The sequence below is a fragment of the Sphaerodactylus townsendi genome, linkage group LG07, assembly GCF_021028975.2.
Source record: "Sphaerodactylus townsendi isolate TG3544 linkage group LG07, MPM_Stown_v2.3, whole genome shotgun sequence".
Lineage (NCBI taxonomy): Eukaryota > Metazoa > Chordata > Lepidosauria > Squamata > Sphaerodactylidae > Sphaerodactylus > Sphaerodactylus townsendi.
Window position 1 is genome coordinate 34839632 of NC_059431.1, and position 18769 is coordinate 34858400.

General features: G+C 41.1%; 1 protein-coding gene across 1 annotated transcript in view; it reads right to left on the bottom strand.

Annotated features, from left to right (window-relative positions):
* Positions 1-18218, bottom strand: part of TENT2 (terminal nucleotidyltransferase 2) — a 36869-nt gene extending 18651 nt beyond the window's left edge. Inside the window, exons 1-10 of the mRNA XM_048503778.1 lie at positions 18063-18218; positions 14272-14457; positions 13840-13962; positions 11016-11265; positions 10342-10456; positions 10165-10256; positions 8270-8336; positions 7539-7608; positions 2215-2291; positions 916-1044 (exon numbers count right to left, since the gene is read on the bottom strand). Of these exons, the coding sequence (XP_048359735.1) occupies positions 916-1044; positions 2215-2291; positions 7539-7608; positions 8270-8336; positions 10165-10256; positions 10342-10456; positions 11016-11265; positions 13840-13962; positions 14272-14420 (1072 nt within the window). The 5' untranslated portion in view covers positions 14421-14457; positions 18063-18218. The remainder of the gene's footprint in view (positions 1-915; positions 1045-2214; positions 2292-7538; positions 7609-8269; positions 8337-10164; positions 10257-10341; positions 10457-11015; positions 11266-13839; positions 13963-14271; positions 14458-18062) is intronic.
* Positions 18219-18769: the final 551 nt, after the last annotated feature.

The window sequence follows — 18769 nt, forward strand, 5'->3', positions numbered from 1 at the left end:
ATTCTACCATGACTGTATGGCTGCTAGAGACTTGTCTCTAATGCTCACATGGACTTTGGGCTTACAAAATCAGCTTAAAGCCACAGGCAATTAACATCTAAAGATAGATTCTATAACAGGGGTCTAAAACCTGCGGCTCTCCAGATGTTCACGGACTACAAATCCTATCAGCCCCTGCCAGCATGGCCAATTGGCCACCCCTGTTCTATAACAACAGGATGGACTACACAAGAAAATTATACTTGGAAAAGGCATGGGGAGAAAATGATGGATTTGCACCTATCATCTAGCAAGAATTCAGTGAGTAATTACTCATGCACAAAGATACCAACTGTATGTATCCTTTTACATGGAGCTTCTGGAACTATTTGAAATACACCTCCTTGCAACTATTTCAACCTCTGCTTCTCATCTTTACATGGGTACTAATAATCCCAATCTCACAGAATTTATGTGAGGATGAATAAATCTCAAAAAACACTTTGAATAAGTACTAAAGGAATATAAAATATAAGCAGCTTTGCCTCTTGGATAAGATACAGAACACACACAAACTCCATTTTAAAATCCAGTTTCAGTGACAAGAATGATAATAGTGACAACAGAGATGTTTAAACTCCGTTGAGATTTGGGTTGGTTTTTTCCTAAGCTGTTTCCTGCTTTTCGTGTTATATCTAAGAGATTGCAAGGAAGCAAATGCTCATGTTCCAATTTAATTTTTTTGTTAAAAAAATGAATGCAGCTATCAGACGTTAAGATGGAGGCAGTATGGAGAATGGGGCAGTCTAAGAGGAAGGAAAAATATCTACTTTATCGAAATTCTAGTTCTAGAATAGCTATTAAAAATTAAGTAGGGAGAAAAATTTTAAAAAGCATGGAGGGGAAAAATATTTCAAAAGCTACACACATACTTACTTTGTAAATAGTGCAAAACCATCAACACAAGACTGTAGCTGCTTAAAGTGCCTCGACTAGCATCATTAATGCCACGAAAGCTCGCCCACTTCTTCACAACCAGCACTAATGGACGAACTCGACTCTCAACTGTGAATAGGATAAATACTTATCAGGCAGAGCAATTTGGCGCTTTTCTAAAGGCTCATCAGACAATTTAAACTTCAATACAGCCTCTCCCGGTTCACCCAGCATCCCCTCTCTAACCCTAGCATGTTTCTACCCATGATTTTTAGTTGAAAGGCAGTACATATTTTTTTACCTGATTTGACTTAGTACTCCACCCTCCCCAACTGAGGCCAGACTCAGGGTGGTTCACACATGTTTATATTACAATCTAAAACAGTATATCAATACATTAATAATTAAAACACCTAAGGCTGCAATCCTAATCACACCAACTATAGAGAACGTCCCAATTGAACTCAGTGGCTTAATCTTACTCTACTTCTAGACTGAAACAAGTATATGAAACTGCATTGAAGAAGAGCAGGAGGAGGAGGAGGAGGAGGAGGAGTTTGGATTATACCCCACCTTTCTCTCCTGTAAGGAGACTTAAGGTGGCCTACAAACTCCTTTCCCTTCCTCTTCCCACAACAGACACCTTGTGAGGTAGGTGGGGCTGAGAGAGTCCAGTGAGAACTATGACTGGCCCAGGATCAGCCAGCAGGAATGTAGGAGTGCAGAAACACATCTGGTTCACCAGACAAGCCTCTGCCACTCAGGTGGAAGAGTGAGGAATCGAACCCAATTCTCCAGATTAGAATCCACCTGCTCTTAACCACCACACCGGATCATGTTGACACCTTGCTACCTCCCCTCTATGATCTCCCTGTACTGTCGACAATTAGATTGCCAGAGTAGTTTTTTTTTTATTTTTAGCTTCTATTGTTTTGCAAGCCACCACACATGCTGATGGTGTCACATATATAAAATAAGTAATTAACTTATCAAGCTAATCTAAACCTATTACACACCTGAAATAATGGTCTATCAGAGAATTGTGTTGAACAGGAAATATTGAGCTATTAAACAATAATTCTAGTGCCCTTCTTTATAAAGCCCCATCAAGTAGGTATGCAGTCCAATTCCAGGCATATTTCCTCTGCTGCAAATCGTACCGTCTAAGGAATTTATTCCCAAGCACACATGCATAGGATTTACTCCTCTAGTACCAAGAATCTCTCCGTTTGTAAACATAATAAAGAGGGTCATGGAAATTTGCCAATGAATATAAAATAAAATCTACAGATCACTTACTGTATGCATAGGTTCTGAGAAGGAATGTGTTTCTTATTCCTACAACATTGTTTACATTCAAGTCAAACTCCACACAGCTGGAGGGGAGAAAGAAGAAAAAATTATACAACCATTATACAAACCTGTGTCATTCCGTCATAACGATAACATTGATGAGTGGAATATTTTTGTAGATAAAACTATATTTCTTTTTAACCTAAAAACTGACACAGAGCTGTAGAGCAGAATCTGTATTTTCATTCCTGCCCACATGAATTATGCTGGGGCATGCAGTTGAACAAAACAGGACCAGAATAATTTTTCAATATTTATTTATAATCCTGCCCTTCCTCCACTGCTTGACATTCCCTGTACATAGCTCTTCCTTTTTTATTTTACTTTTACAACCAACTTGTGAGGTGAGTCAGGATGAAAGGTTGTGACTGGCCTAAGATGACCCAGCAAGCGTCATGGCAGAGTGGAGATTAGTGTCTCCCAAGCCCATTCTCACCACACTGACTCTCAAACAACATGGCTTAAAGCCCTATAGGACAGACTGTCATTAGCATCATGAAAAAATATAACTGGGTAAAAGGTTTTCATTGCTAAAACACTAGTCTATCGCAGAAAATAAATATATTGGTGTAGATCCCAGAAGTATCCATGGCTTGATTCAGATGTCATTTATGCTGCCCCTACATTCAGAGACCTAATTACTTTGAGCATCATGGCGCATTACCAAGTTGGATCTCGTGGAAGGAGTTGACAAACTAGATCTTTCCTCCCCGTGACCCTTTCCCTTCTGCCATAAGCCTCCTATTTATTCTAAAAGTCCTGAGGGTCAAATGTCCGTGTTAATAAATGCACCACAGTTCAAGAGGCTGTAGCGAGGCTAGTTCTGATAACTCCCCAAATCTCTTTGCCTGATGCCACTTGCCGCAGCTGTGGGAGATTTTTGTTTTTAAATGAAGTCTCGTGTACCTACTGGACGTGGAAAGGACACCTCCAGGAATCACATTTAAGGCTGCATTAAAAAAAATTATCCCACAATGCTATTCCCTACCACCAGCTGCCAGGCACTGGTAAGGGGGGAAATTAAGAAAATTGCTTGCTTTTCTGCTGGGAGCTTATGTCAAGAGGGGGTGTGCCTACTTCACCCAGTTTCTTCTCCTCACTGCTATACTGTGGTGCATTTTGTTATGAGGCTCCATGATGCTTAGAAAGGATTTACAAGACAATGAGCAAGTTGTTGAGGATTAAGGGAATGTAGGGAAAGATTTGCTCCTACAATTCTTTCCATGAGCTTTTCTGCAGGGCTGAACCCAATACGTCTGAGCCACAGTTGCCCTACAAACAATGACTGCCAACTAAAACAAGCCACTGGTTTCAATCAAAGCTTGAGAGATAAATTACAGTTTAATGCACCCACATCAGAAGACTATGGTTTGTCATGAAAGAGCAAGAGACTAGCTTATCATAAGGGAGTGATCATGAGTAGAAGAGGCCCAAAGATCATTGAATGATTGCTCATGTAGCTCCAGACCCATGGCTGGGCATTCCACCTTAATCTCATCAGCGCTTTGCCATAACCAGGGTGGATACAAATCCATAGTTTTAAAAAAAAAACAAAAAATGGATTTTTAAAATTGAAATTTCTAAAATTTAAATCATATTTTAATAAAGTGCTTCTTGAGAAAAAAATTTATCCAAAGATATTTTAAATAGCTTTATATTTAAGATACATTACAGTCCAAAGGTCAAAAGATTATCTGTCATGAAATAAAGATTCGTTTTTAACTATGTAGCATGAGACTGTATACACCTGCAATGTTTACATTTTCTGCTAAATTATTTCTAATTTATTCACAAAGTGATGCTGTTCCAGAGGTTTCTGAAAGATTATTTTGGGCAGTATTTTCATGTAGAAGATATTATCACAGATGCTTGGTTTTGCAGTTTTCAAAACTGTGAATTTGTGTCCACCGAGATAACACGCCTCTTATTTCTTAAGTGCTAAATTTCAAGAAGTTGAATGAACAGAGTTTGGAGTTGGGTAGATCTGCACAAGGAGTTAAGTGTGCAGAAGGAGGGGCAAGAAGTAAAAATAAAAGTGAAATCTGTTGAGCAGAATACTCCACAAGTTTTGAGATCTTTGTGTGTATAGTTTCAGGTTCATTATATTATTCTCTCCCTGTAGGAAAAAAATCCATAAAGGCAGCAGGCCATAAAAGAGACCCAGTTTGGGAATATTTTAATGAAATTCCTCTACCTATGTGTAAGGCAGGCATATGTGCTAAATGCAAACACATAAATAATTGTAAGGGGAACTATCTATATATTTCTAATAATATAATCAAATCAATATTTTTGGTATCTTTATTTTCAGTTTATTACATTAGATTTCTACACTGCACTTTAAAGGCACAAGCCAGGCTCAGAACAGCTAACAACAAACATAATATACAAAAGTCAAATCAAGAAACAAACCATAAAGACATATATAGGCAAAAACAAACATAAATATAAAAATATAAAGACCTTTAAAATTTACATTAGTTAAAATGGTGCCATAATGATTATTCCCTCATTATTGCCCATGCCGGAATAGATTTGGTTCTTTTCCACTTGGCCACTCTGCTCCTGAATTCTAGAATTGGCTGAATTCTAGAAGGGGGGGGGGGGCTATGGATATTTACTGTAAAAAGAAGAAACCCATTGCTATTCTATTGTCTATTCCAGGACTGAACAGAGGCAACTATGAAGTGTTCACAACCCTGGCTCCACCCTGGCTTCAAGCAGATACCCCATTTATCAAGGTCCTGAGAAAACGGATTCAAATAAATTCTAAAGGAGCAATGAACAACTTAATGTAATTACAGTAACTATAATGGATTTATTTTAGCTGGAAGCTCCTTTTCCTGGAGGCAGCAATAAAGGTACAAAATCCATTTCTACTTCTCTCCCAACAAAGCCAATGAGAATGATGATGAAGAGAATCAAACTCATTTCCTTCCTGATACTCCACAAACAACAAAGCAATAGCAGGAAAATGATATTTATGGTCCCATCCATGAACTGGGTGCCCGGCTGTGGTGCAGCGTCTGCACTGGCCACCCCCACCCCAAAGAGGCTTCCCAGTGGCATGGGGAAGCCAAAAAGCCTCCCTGCCACTGAGAAGACTCATTTGGCTGCAATGGACTTACACCAGTCAAAAGGCTGGCTTACCAGTAAGTGGCGATCAAGGTCTGCCGGCATTACACTGGCAAAGGCCAGGAGGGAGTCGACTAATGTTGGCTCCTCCCTCAGCCCACCCCTGTTCCAGAATGGGGGGGGAGTGGTGGCAGCCACATGCTGACAGGATCATCCCTCCACCAGGGCAAGTGCCCTGGGGAGGGCAAAACCCCAAAAAGCCACTCCCAGAGCAGATTCGCACACACACAACCTTTGGATGTTAATAAGAGCAGTGGTTTAATTTATTTATTTATTTATTATTACACTTATATACCGCCCTCCCCCGGAGGGCTCAGGGCAGTTCTCAACCTTCCTAATGCCGCGACCCTTTAATACAGTTCCTCATGTTGTGGTGACCCCCAACCATAAAATTGGTATCTATAAAATATAAAAAGACCGTTTTCCGATGGTCTTAGGCGACCCCTGAAAAAGGGTCATTCGACTCCCAAAGGGGTCACAACCCACAGGTTGAGAACCGCTGATCAAGAAGAAATCAAATGTGGATATTGGGGATCAGCAGGGACTTGCCCCTCCATCTCAATGATCAGGAAACAGGAAAAAAAACATTTTAATAGCAAACCAGGACAGATGGCATGAAGCCAGGGTCAGCTCCAAACTTCTGTATCTCTTACTCATCTACCTCCCCCAAACACAACAGCAAGAATGGCCTCTTAAACGAATTGGCAGCTGTTGCTCTGAGGGAGACTAGCAAACAGGAAAGTGAGGACTGTCAGCAATTAGGCACCACTGCTACTCATTTGTTTACTTGGGTCGTGAGCAGCTACAACTCCTAGCCTCCTGCCACTGACCTGCTCCCCCTCAGGGTGAAAACCATGGGGGCAGGGGCAGTGGGGGCGCTCCCAGGACCTCCCTTGCATACAGAAAGCACCTAATTACTGCAACTAAATGGAAAACATAAATTTGGTATGGTAAAGAGTTGTATTGAACAATCATCTCACTCTTTCCCTCTCTGACAAAATAAGATGGCTGACTTTCATTCCAAAAACGGTTCTTCCTCCTGTTTTCAGCTAGCAGTTTGGATCTGTCTTATGTAGCAACTGTGACATTTTTATTTTGTGTGTCAATGCATAGAAAGGCATGAGATGGTGTAATTATAAGAATGACCCATCATCCCAGGGCACCTGGAGGCTGGCGGAGGGCCAGCAGTTGTGGAGCCCAGCAACAGCCGGGGCGCCTCCCCTGGGGCTTTGCCACGGCCCAGGAGAATGTGGCCTGATGGCCACGGCCGGGGCGCTTCCCTGGAGAGGCCAGCAGTGGCTAGAAGGCGTGGGCCATGCTGCTGGGCCCTCCAGAAGCCAGAGCAGCCCCGGACGGTTCAGCTCTCCCATCCCCTCCTTAAATAAGTAAAATAAAAAATTTAAAGTGTGCGCCAAGGGTGGAAAAATCTGTTCTTGTCCCAGGTGCTGGGGGCGCAGAAAACTCTTGTCTTGCCCTGGGTGCCATTTTCTGCCGGTACGCCTCTGCCCCCTGTCTCCAAGTTAGCTACTCTTCTATTTCCAGTAACCCACATAGAAGGGGCAAGTCATGATGTCATCTAGATAATAGGGTGGGCCCAACCATCTTCTAACTGCTTAAATTATAGAAAAACTCGACTGGAGGATGACTTCAAACCGGAGTCAAAATGAAAGGTAGTGTACAAATGTTTCCATGTACGAATGACTGTGGCTCAGTGGAGTGGGAGGATCAGTGAAGGATCTATTCCAGTATCAAACTTTATCACTTTTACATTTTCTTTAAAATGTGAATGGAAGTCATTCATTTTTGCTGGAGAAAGTAAATTCAGCGTGTTACTCTTGAAAGCATTTTACTCTAATAAGAAAAGGATAAAGGCACTCAGGGAGGTATCAAAGACCACAATAAGACAACAAAAAGTTGGGAAATGCAAAACATCTTTAGATCCCAATAGAATGGGAATATCTGATCCACTGCTACCTGTACCAATGCCAAGTAATGGACAAAATGATACAACCATTATGAAACTGCTAATAAATAATAATTAAAAAAACGAGAACACATTTTATTGTTAAGTATAAGCTTTTACACCTTTGGAACCAAGACCTAAACGAAGAACAGCAGTAATCATCAGTACTTGCCTGACTTTGTCCCTGAACTTCACTATTGGCACTTTTGCTCGAATCAGTTGAGGTCTCTCAATGTAGCTTGCTGTGTGGAGGGGGGAAAAGAGAAAGAGGTCATCCTCCAATATAAAGCTTCCCAACACGTTGTCTACTCTGACTGGTAGAGGTCTTTCACATCACCTGCTGCTTGAGACTTTGATCTAGAGACGTCAAGGATTAGAAGTGGGATTTTTTTGCACATAAAGCAGATGCAAATTCAGGAAAAAGTCAGCCCATTAGCAGCTGGATATTATTTATTCATGTTAAAAAATTTAAACCGCATACGTCACCATCATCCAAACATACTTCAAATAAGGACTATTTCATGTCTTGTGGCAGCTAAAAGTGCCAGCTAAGAAGAATTTCTGCTTATGGCATTTCCACACAAGGGGCTGAATCGAGTGCAGTGTTTCTGCAGGTACAAGGACATCTGCTTGCATAAGGCAACTTTCACAGGTCATCCCACCCCCAACAGTCCAAATGCCCACTGAAATACTACTCCTGGACAGGAGATCCCCCCTCCCCAGAAATAAGACTATGGGAGGGGAAGGCAATACTGAGAACAGGGATCCTAAGGAAATCCTTGCACCCATGGAAACAATGCACCTAGATTCAGCCCAGTCACCAACAACTGCAAGAATCCCAACCTGTTTGTGATCTTGTAAAGTATAACCAATCATTCCACCACATAATCCACTAGAACTTACAAAGTTTCCTACAGAAGAGTTTTTGGAGCAGGCTGAGTATGTGTCTTGCTTCAGTCTTCTGATTAATCTGAAATAAATTATAGTTATGAACTGCTGGACATAAAACCATCACATGAAGATTTTGTTTCAATAAAATTCCTTCTTATAAATTTATCAGATCCTTTCAACATTTCCTTTGTAAGATCCTAGGAATTTCCTATTACCCAACTTTCCTTACAGATCAAGCAGCGTCATTCCCCCCATCCCCAATAATTCACCACAATATATTCAACATGCTAACACAAGGTTCTTCGCTTACGTTCATAAAGGAGACAGCTAAACAGAGTGCATAGAATAACAGATTATTGTCACTAGAACATAAATTGAAAGCATTACATATAAGGCGTGCTAGCTTAATTAGCACTGCTAATTTAGTCCCTTCATTAGAGACCTTCATAGGCGATGTGAACAATGCAATTAAAATGATTAAAACAAATGCAGCATGTAATGCAAGAAAACACTACTTTTACTACAAATGACGGTGCCTAGAAATGCAATTTTCTTCAAATTACCTGGAGGAACGATGTTTTCCACTTCTATGAATAGATACAATTTCAAATGATGCACATTATGCAGCACCAATCCCACCCTCCACACATTTCCCTGCTCCAGTAAGCTTTTTATTAAAACATATATGTCCTGCAAGACACCTTAGAACAGGGGTCTGCAACCTGCGGCTCTCCAGATGTTCATGGAGAATTGGCCATGGTGGCAGGGGTTGATGGGAATTGTAGTCCATGAACATGTGGAGAGCCACAGGTTGCAGACCCCTGCCTTAGAATAACAATTAAAACATTTCCTATCAAAACCAAAAATAAAATGGCAAACACCAAGTATGAGGTCTACCGTTTATCTGTCATGTTCAGTTCCTGTTTGATCCGGCCATATTTTAACTCCTGGCCAGGATATGGGAACCTGGCTTTGCTTATTTCCCTCCCTACTATGCTTCAGCTACACCGCTTTGATTTATCTCAGATTCATTAGCTCATTAGACACCTGCTGGTGTAGCTCTGCCAAGAGTATGAAATGTAGGTTGTTTTAACCCTGGTGGAGGAAGCAGTTTCTTCTTCCAACAGATCACGGTACTGGAGGGGTCCCATCCACCCTTGGGAACTGGTCAGCCAGGGTGGGGCAACATGACATGGGGGATGACGTGGGATATAACTGACTGCACTATTGGCTATGCTTAGTTCTGGCAATGGAAGTCTAAATGCTCATTCCTGATGCTGTTTCATAATAAAGAAATCAACTGACTACAGAGCCTTGTTATTGAACAGTCCATGGGCACGACATAACCCTCTTCACATATGGCAAGGGGTGGGTGCATCTGTTCACATCACACAGGTAAGGTAATAGTTACTCCGAACTGTGCAAACCCCTCCTTTTACACATTAATATATGTGTGTGATAAAGAACATCCTATGTTTCTGTAAGTTCACCAGAAAGAAGGATAACTTGCTGGGTTATGAACTGATGCTAAGAACATAAAAACGTTAATGTTTGACCAAGCACAATGCAGTGGCAACCTCATTAACCAGGTACGTACAATAATTACTAAATTTCTTACAACCCTGTTTGTAGTGCCCCTTGTGAGAATAGTGATTCTTTTCATTAGCACCCATTTTAAAAGGGGCACTTGGTCTCTCCTTCACAGTAAAAAGTGGCTACCGGTACAGCAACTGGAAATTTAGACTGCTTTTAAGTTTGCAGAAGATCTCTAATGTTACTTCTGGCATCACTTCCAATAGCTACAATATGGTCTTCCTTTAGACCTCTTTCAGAAAGGACAACACAATAGTCAGGGATTAGTATCTTGGTTAGCCATGTTGCATGAATAGTTTTTTCTCTCTACTTACTGGCTCCTCCTTAACCACTAGGCACAAATCACCATCACTGCTACGAGTACCGAATCCATTCAGTGAGGATCCAACCAAAAATAGTGTACTATCTGCAGAGCAAGAAAGCGTTAGGTTAAATTCAACTGTTTAGAAAGAGTCTTTTATTTGAAATATAATTTTAGATCTGCAACGTACTTGGAAAGATCTGCTGAATTTCTCTTTGGAGTTGTGTCCGGCAAAGCTCTTTTTTGTTCAAGTCATAGGTTTGTTGTTGACATGCCTGAAATATCTCCAGTACTTGCTGACTTAACTGTTCGATATAGAAAATGATAATACAAAGTCATATTTACTATACACCAAGCATGCTGACATACACAACCTCCTTTTTCAAAAGCTATTTTCAATTCCAAAGTAAGACACGCTTCTGAAATGTCATTTTGGCCACAATCAAGCTAATACAGGATACAAATTATACTATTAAGAGTTCAACTCAATCCATGCTAGGGACAGCTTTCTTATAACACCCATTGTGCCATTCTAAGCACAAACTTCCAGAATGGGCATGCATCCTTCTTCCAACTGAAGGCTAGTCTGGTTAATGCGACTTCCCAGAAGCCTGCCTGGCCTTCATCTAATCAATTAGAGTTCGAAGAAAAGATCACACTTTTTAGAAACATTCCAGGGAAACCCTTCCCCCTACCCTCCTGCCTCTAGTGACAGAATCTACTGGCCATGAGATTCTGGCACACACTTAACAGTATGCCATTACACTTATGCTGGAAAAGGAATATTAGTGTTGCCCAGGGTCTCCCTATTTACAGAGCAGTGAATTAATCCAACAGGTAGCAAACAGAAAACATTGGCCTTACCTTATCTTTGGCCACAGGGAGAGCAGTTTCTATAGGGTCAGGAAATGAAGCTTCTTGTAATGGTGGCACGCATCCGGCCAAATCTGAGATATAATGCGCATGAAGTAATGGCAAGGGAATGGATCTAGGGAATGAATGCCTGCGATCTTCTGGTAAAGGCACTGGTCGGCTAGCTGAAGTGGATTCATGATGAGGTGAATGAAACCGCTGGCGCTTTACTTCACAATGAATATCTTGCTCTTTCAGTCTCCTAAAAAATGTTTTTAAAAGTGCTGGTTACTCCAGTTCTGGAATATAAATATGCAATAATAAAGCAGGCTGATAGCAAACAATGCACATTCTACCAATTCATCACTGTGAACATTCCCACAAGACCATGTATCCGTTTAAAAGGCAGGGATGCCCAGCCTTGATTCAGAGAACCCAGAAAAATGCATCAGTTACTAACACAGGATGCAACAACTGCTGAATGTGTGTCTCCTGGAAAGATGCAATTGAAATGCAACTTTAACTACTCAAAAGTTGAAATCTGCTCAAGCCAATTTGTGCCTATTGCATATAATTTTCTTTCTGAAATAGACACTATTCACAAAAGTCATTCTGAACATCAAGAAGTGATGTATACAGTGGGCACCCAGTGAAAAAAGTGGGAGGAAAGAGTGGGAACGTAGAAAGAAAAACTTACCACAACAGCCATTCAAAATGTAGAATGTGTCTGTGTAGATTTAGATTGTACGGATAGTAAAGTGTTTCATCTGGGCAAAAAAGAACTTCTATTTCATTTGGCAAATATTTAAGGATTAATTAATCTGCGTTCAATTTATTACAGTCAACCCATTACAAAACAGCTTGTTTCTAAAAAACCTTCACAAGCTTGGCATAATTCTGTTACTTTTAAAACATCACACCAAATAATGCAGTTATCTATACAGCATCTGAGTTGTTTTAAACCCCGCAAGTGCTACTGATCAAAGTTTCTACCATGCTTGCAGGCAATCCTATTACACTATAGTCACAGCTGTAGTCAACTGCTGGCAGAGCAGGGAATCTTAGGGTCACAGTCCTTGGGGTCAATGAGGCGTCTGAGATTAGAAAAGCTACAGTTGTCAGAAGGATATTGAAAAGGGACCAAACACTGGATGAAAAGAAGATGACCAGAAAATCAGATGATCAGTAGATTTAAGTTGATCAGTGCAATTTCAGAAAGAATATTGGGGAGAAGGGAAGTCAATTCAGCAGTAGTTGACATAATAAAGCCCTAAGAAAACTGTTTAATACTTATTATTCTAATCAAACTAGGAAAATAGACAACCAAGAAATGGAGAAGATAACCAGCTTATGCCAGGAAAGAGGCTGGAAAATGCTCACCTGAAGCCCTTTAATAAAAGCCAAATTGTGGTTTGGCCATAGCACTTAAAGGGACCTCTCTCTTTAAAAACATTAACCCTATGCATGCAAAAAAACCCACCACCCTAATTGTTTTCTGCTAAAAAAAATAATAACCACATGTTGAAAATTCCAAACAGAACTTGCAATCTGACACAAAAAGGTTCCCTTGGAGTTCATTGTACTGCAAATAAGTAAAGCCATGCACATAAATTATTTTGGCAAATTCACACATTAGTTTTATACTAGTCAGTGACTAAAGCATAGAATTTCTCTGATCTTCTCTGTTCCACTCCACTGTTTCCAGTATAGGTATCTAAGAAACAGACAGACACCCATAAGTACGACTGTGGAAAGGGAGTAATTTCTTCCAGGTTTTCATGGCCAACATTACAGAAGAAGAGAAGGAAAACAAGGAACTGTTTCCCACATGGAGAGACACAGGTGGATAGCAAAGGCTCACTCTAACTCCTGGACATCTAGTGAGTTGTCCGTTTTGATAAACTATTTCTGTGAATAAAAGCCCCAATACGTTTTTCTTTAAATTGAAAGAGGAAAGACTATTCCTTACAGGGGTCTAGCCTGGTGTAGTGGTCAAGAGCAGGTGGATTCTAATCTGGAGAATCAGGTTTGATTCCCCACTCCTCCACTTGAGTGGCAGAGGCTTATCTGGTGAATCAGATGTGTTTCCGCACTCCAACATCCCAGTTGGGTGACCCTGGGCTAGTCACAGTTCTTTGGAACTCTCTCAGCTCCCCCACCCCCTCCATCCCATCTCACAAGGTGTCTGTTGTGGGGAGAGGAAGGGAAAGGCGTTTGTAAGCCACCTTGAGTCTCCTTACAGGAGAGAAAGGTGGGGTATAAATCCAAACTCCTCTTCTTCTTCATCTACTTTACTCTTAAATTTACATTTTTAGATGCTGGGAGCCCCAAAGGGGTTGTGGGAGGGGACAACAACTGGATTAAAGTATTGGACTAGGACCTAGGAGATTCTAGGATTGAATCCTCACACTACCATGCACTCACATGGTGACCTTGGGTCACTCACTCATTCTCAGTCTAAACTACCACCCTGGGCACCTTAGAATAAGGTCACTATTGTACCTCCCACCACCACCAATATTTTGTTCTCTCAAAGCCACGGACAGACTGATTTCCTCCTTTTCTCTTTATCTTTGAGCTGCTGTTGGCACATCACTTCTGGGGAATATTTAATTTTGATCAGGGTAACTTTTAAAGATCTCATTTGGTTAGAGTATGAAGTCATATTTCTATGCGTTCCTGGGGAACCTCCCAAATATGAAGATGTCTCTGCCTTGTCTGTGATGACCTTGTGGTTTCACTTTCATGGAGACCAGCTTATTACTACAGCACAGAAAATATTACACAGCTACAAAACAAAGTCTTAAAGTCCAATAATTACACATGGTGTCCTTACTTTCTGCCTCGGAATAATGCAGGTGCGGCTGATGTATGTACTGGGCTGCCATTTCTGAAGGTGAAGGGTGGAGGTGGTGGTGAAATAGGAAGGACAGTAGAAAGGTTACCACTCACCAGAGCTCTAGGAAGATTAAAATGCAGGATTATTTCATACACCTTATCTCAAATATAACCATTCACCCAGTAGCATAAGGAGCACTACAGACACTTACATGATATAATACAACTGTTTCCTGACAATCTAAACATGCCTTATGCACGATAAAACATACTATTCAAGATGATTACTTAAATTTGATTTCCTATAAACAGCCTCAAAGTTCAATTGGATAAGTGGAAAGTATTTCCCTGAAATGGTTAATTTAATAAGTCCAGTCCTGCAGGTAGGCTAACATTTTGTTCTGATGCACCAGTTCTCAAATAAACTTACGTTGAACTTTGGAATTGAGGATGATCAATAATTTGCTGGTGATAAAAAAGAAGAGGAGGTATATTCACTGGAAGATTACTGAAGAAGTTGTATTGTTGGTGCTCTGGAGGGAAGGGTGGACGACCAAGGTTGGAAGAATTTGGGAACATGCTCCTCTGTGCTGAACGTAAACATGTATTCTTCTACCTATAATCAGTATTTTTTTAAAAAAGTATGAAGTGAGGCAATTAAAAAAATCACAGTAGTAATATTATTGTTCGTAAACTTTGATAAATTCAGCCTGATTTTTGACAGCCAAGTAAATAAGTTTCAGAAAAGGATTTTTCATTTTTGATAATTTAAGCACAGATATGTACAGCGCCATTTCAGATAAGCAACATTTGAAAATTATGGAAAACTACAGATATACTATTTTGCAGACATCAACAAATTACCCATTCAGGGTTCTTACAAGCAGCATTTTAAGTTTTAAAATCTTGGAAAGACATTTCCAATAGGCTCAAAAAATTCACAAATCTGAAGAGCTACAAGACCAGAAAGAAAAACAGAAGGTTTTTTAAAAAGAATTTTCTCTGCTGCCCACTACATAAAAGAGACAAGTGTCAGGTTAAAGGCACCCTCCACTTTCAAACATTTAGTTTCCCATATAATCCAGCAGAATCTCCTAAGAGAAAAACAAGATAAGTATTTATCTAGTTTTTCCTACCTGCTTCCAGTAGAAAAATGGTAAGCAAATACATCAACAGGAAGATGGTTTTCTTGCAAGCAATGGCCCTTTCTGTCCATCTGTCCCCTAACAATTGTTACTCAGAGGCACACCACCTCAAACCTGTGAATCCCTTTTATCGATTATTGAAATACCAATATCCTGCCTCTCAACAACATGCAGCCTTAGAAATGTTAAAACATGAATGGGCAGGCTGCAGGTAAGATACTCTTTTCAAACTCAGGTCAGTGTGCGGAGCGGTGCGGAAAAGCCACTTTTGAACCTCGCTCCACGAGCAAGGTTTTTCAGAAGTGGTGCCTTCCACCCGCTGCGGGTGAACGAGATGGCTGAGTTTTTAAATGACACCAGTTTAAAACAAAAATGGATTGTGAGGAGCTCCAAAAGATCTCTCTAATTGGACGAATGGGCATTAAAATGGCAAATGAAATTCAATAAGAGCAAGTGTAAAGTGATGCACTTTGGGGCAAAAAAATCCCAACTTCACATATACACTGATGGAATCTGTGCTGAGAGCAACAGACGAAGAAAGGGATCTTGGGTGTCTGTAGATAGCTTGATAAAAATGTCAACCCAGTGTGTGGTTGCTGTGAAAAAGGCAAATTCCATGCTGGCCATATTATACAAGGAATAAATAAAGCTGCTGCTATCACACTGCTCTTGTACGAATCTTTGGTGAGAGCAGCCTTGGAATACTGTGTACAGTTCTGGTGACCTCACCTTAAAAAGGATATTGCAGAGCTTCAGAAGGTGCAGAAGAGTAACCAAAATGATCCAGGACCTCCATCAACTATCCCCGTGGTGGTGAACCTTTGGCACTCCAGATGTTATGGACTACAATTCCCATCAGCCCCTGCCAGCATGGCCAATTGGCCATGCTGGCAGGGGCTGATGGGAATTGTAGTCCATAACATCTGGAGTGCCAAAGGTTTGCCACCACTGAACTATCCTATCAAGAGTGGTTAAAATGCTTAAAGCTGTTTAGCTTAGAAAAATGGTGGGCAAGGGGAGACATGATTGTGCTCTATAACATTATGTATGGTGTCGACAGGGTAGATAGGGAGAAACTCCCGCTCTCATAATACTAGAACACAGGATCAGCTGAAGGGTGAGAGATTCAAAACAGACAAAAGGAACTATTTCTTCACATAATGCATAGTTCAACTGTGGAACTCCCTGCCACAGGATATGGTAATTGCTGTCAACTTGGAAGGCTTTAACAGAGGAGTGGACATGTTCCCAGAGGACAGGGCTATCCAGGACTACTAGTCAAAATGAATACTAGTCATGATGCATACCTATTCTCTCCAGTATCAGAGGAGCATGTCTATTTTATTAGGTGCCGTGGAACACAAGCAGGATAATGTTGCTGCAGTAGTTTTGATTGTGGGCTTCCTAGAGGCATTTTGTTGGCCACTGTGTGAACAGGCTGCTGGACTGGATGGACTCTGATCTGATCCAGCAAGTCTTTTCTTAAGTTCATATGTTTGTCAGAAGACTATACCTCCTACCTCTCTTTGACTGCATGCTGAGTGGAGCTGCAAGGTCATTCAGTGATGGAGCACAGGATTCCATGACTTTTAACTACAGTACACTTTCTGGTGGCCAGTTTTCTGTTTTCATCTCATGATGTGCTATCAACTGTCACAGCCTGTACTTTGATAACTGCATAACTTTGGCTTCCTCTCACCCTATTAATCTACTATATTGTGACTATGAATTCAAGTATGAGTTGGTTCCAGGCCTGGGAGGGTTGAAGACCTCTGCAATACACCTTTCCCTGCCCTTTCTACTCACTTTTTTCATATTTCATAATTTACCCTGAATCTCAGTAAGAATGGAAGGTTACAAATGAAGTTAATAACTAATAATACTTTACATTTATTCTTTCAATTTTTAATCTCCAGAAATAAAGCTATCCCATGTATTCCTCCATATATTCTATTCTCATAGAATCTCTACACCCACAATTTTCAACCATCAGTTGTGCCCAGATAGACTGCAGAATTCCAATTTCTAGATCATAAGATGACTTTTTTTACTGTTTCTGGAAGGACTTGTTTGCATAATTACATAACAATGGTTTTTGAGGAATAAAAGACAAAGCAATCATAAAGCATAAGCCATTTAGTGAACAACACAAAAGCAATGCTAAAGCCTGCAGCACTGCATCGATAGATCTAAAAAAGTACAATTTAGAATCAAGTCCCACTTTACAAAATTCAAGAACTAATGCTTTACACCCTCATGACTGAGAAATGATCAAACCAGATGGTCTTGGGCAGGTCTAACAACAATAAACAGATAATGAATAATAACAGGAATAGCTTTCTGACTTTTCATCTAAAGTCAAGCTTTCCTGTTGATCTATCTAAATAAACCCTTCACCTTTTCCCCTGAACTCTTGTGCACTTCAGAGGATTTTAGAACACATTCTAAAGGCCACGTTCAGTCACAAAAAGTTCTGGTGGGATCTGCGACTGAACATGGCCAGAAAAGGCAACCTAGGTCACTTGCAATGCTCATCTACAGATGGAACAGATCACCAAGAAAGGTATGCAGAGGTGGGCAATAAGTCTTTTACTGAAATTTACCTATCTTTCCCGAACTTATCAAAGTTCTCCAAACAAAGCAGAAAATCGTCTCGATCAGAAGACCAAATAAACAATCAACAGAGAGGTTTTTACTCATCTACTATTAGACCTTCGCTTGTCTTTAAGGGGCAACAACGACACTGGAAAATATAAAAACCAGCGCCAGTCTCAGCTTGTTAATAACTATACACAACCGAAACAGGGACCAGGCAATACCTTAGCCCACTGCCTTCCCTCGCGATCCGCTGTTTCTGTTACAGAAACCAGCCCCGGCCAAAGCAACTCGCCAGGCTGCTGCCACCCACCCCCACCCCCAGCAAGGATCCCTGTGCGCATTCCCTGCACCCAACCACGCCGTCTGGAACAGGCCACCCTCCCTTCCCCTCCCCTCGGTCCGGAACGTCTCACTCGCTTCCATCGAGTGAAGCCCCTCCGCTTCATTTCCTGTGGTCCCTCGCAGCCCAAGCACTTACTCTAGTGCCGAACGGAGAGAGTGGGAGAGGCGCCAGACTGGGCCAAGCCCAGCACGGTCCAAAACCCACACCCTCTTCTGTTTTCTTCCCCTTCTCTCTGGAGAGAAAGGGGGGAGGAGGAGGGAGGTGGAACCCTCCGGAAGTAAACCTGAATCGCCCTGCTGAGATCATCTCTATGGCTGAGCTCTCCCTCTGCCCCGGACGGAAATCAGGGGGGCAGGAAGTGAGAGCATCGGAGAGCGAGCGCTCCAGTTTTCCCTCCCCCTCAGCGCTACAGATTCACTCTGCGCATGCGTTGTAGCCCGTCCGGCGAGGCAGCGGGAAGCCGTTGGTTATACTTAGCTTTACTTATGGGTCGTTTGAGGAGTAGTAGGAGAGGTTCGCAGGGAGGGATCCTAGAACCCAAAATATTATTTTTAGTTCAAGTTTAAGTTTCAAAGCAATAGAAATAATCAAAGTGTGAATGTGTATGTGAGTTTTTAAGTCTAAAGGGTAGTATTTGTCTATGTTAGTTATAGTTCTCCTTTCTCACTGAGACTCAAGGGCAGTTTAAATAATGCAAACCAGTACATGCAATAATATGCAGACATGTAATAAAGAATGTAATAAATGTTATTACTGGATAGAAATATAATGCAGTGAGAACAAGTGAAAAAACATATAGCATCAGTTAATACATAGCAGTATAGTCCACATTCCTGTTCTGT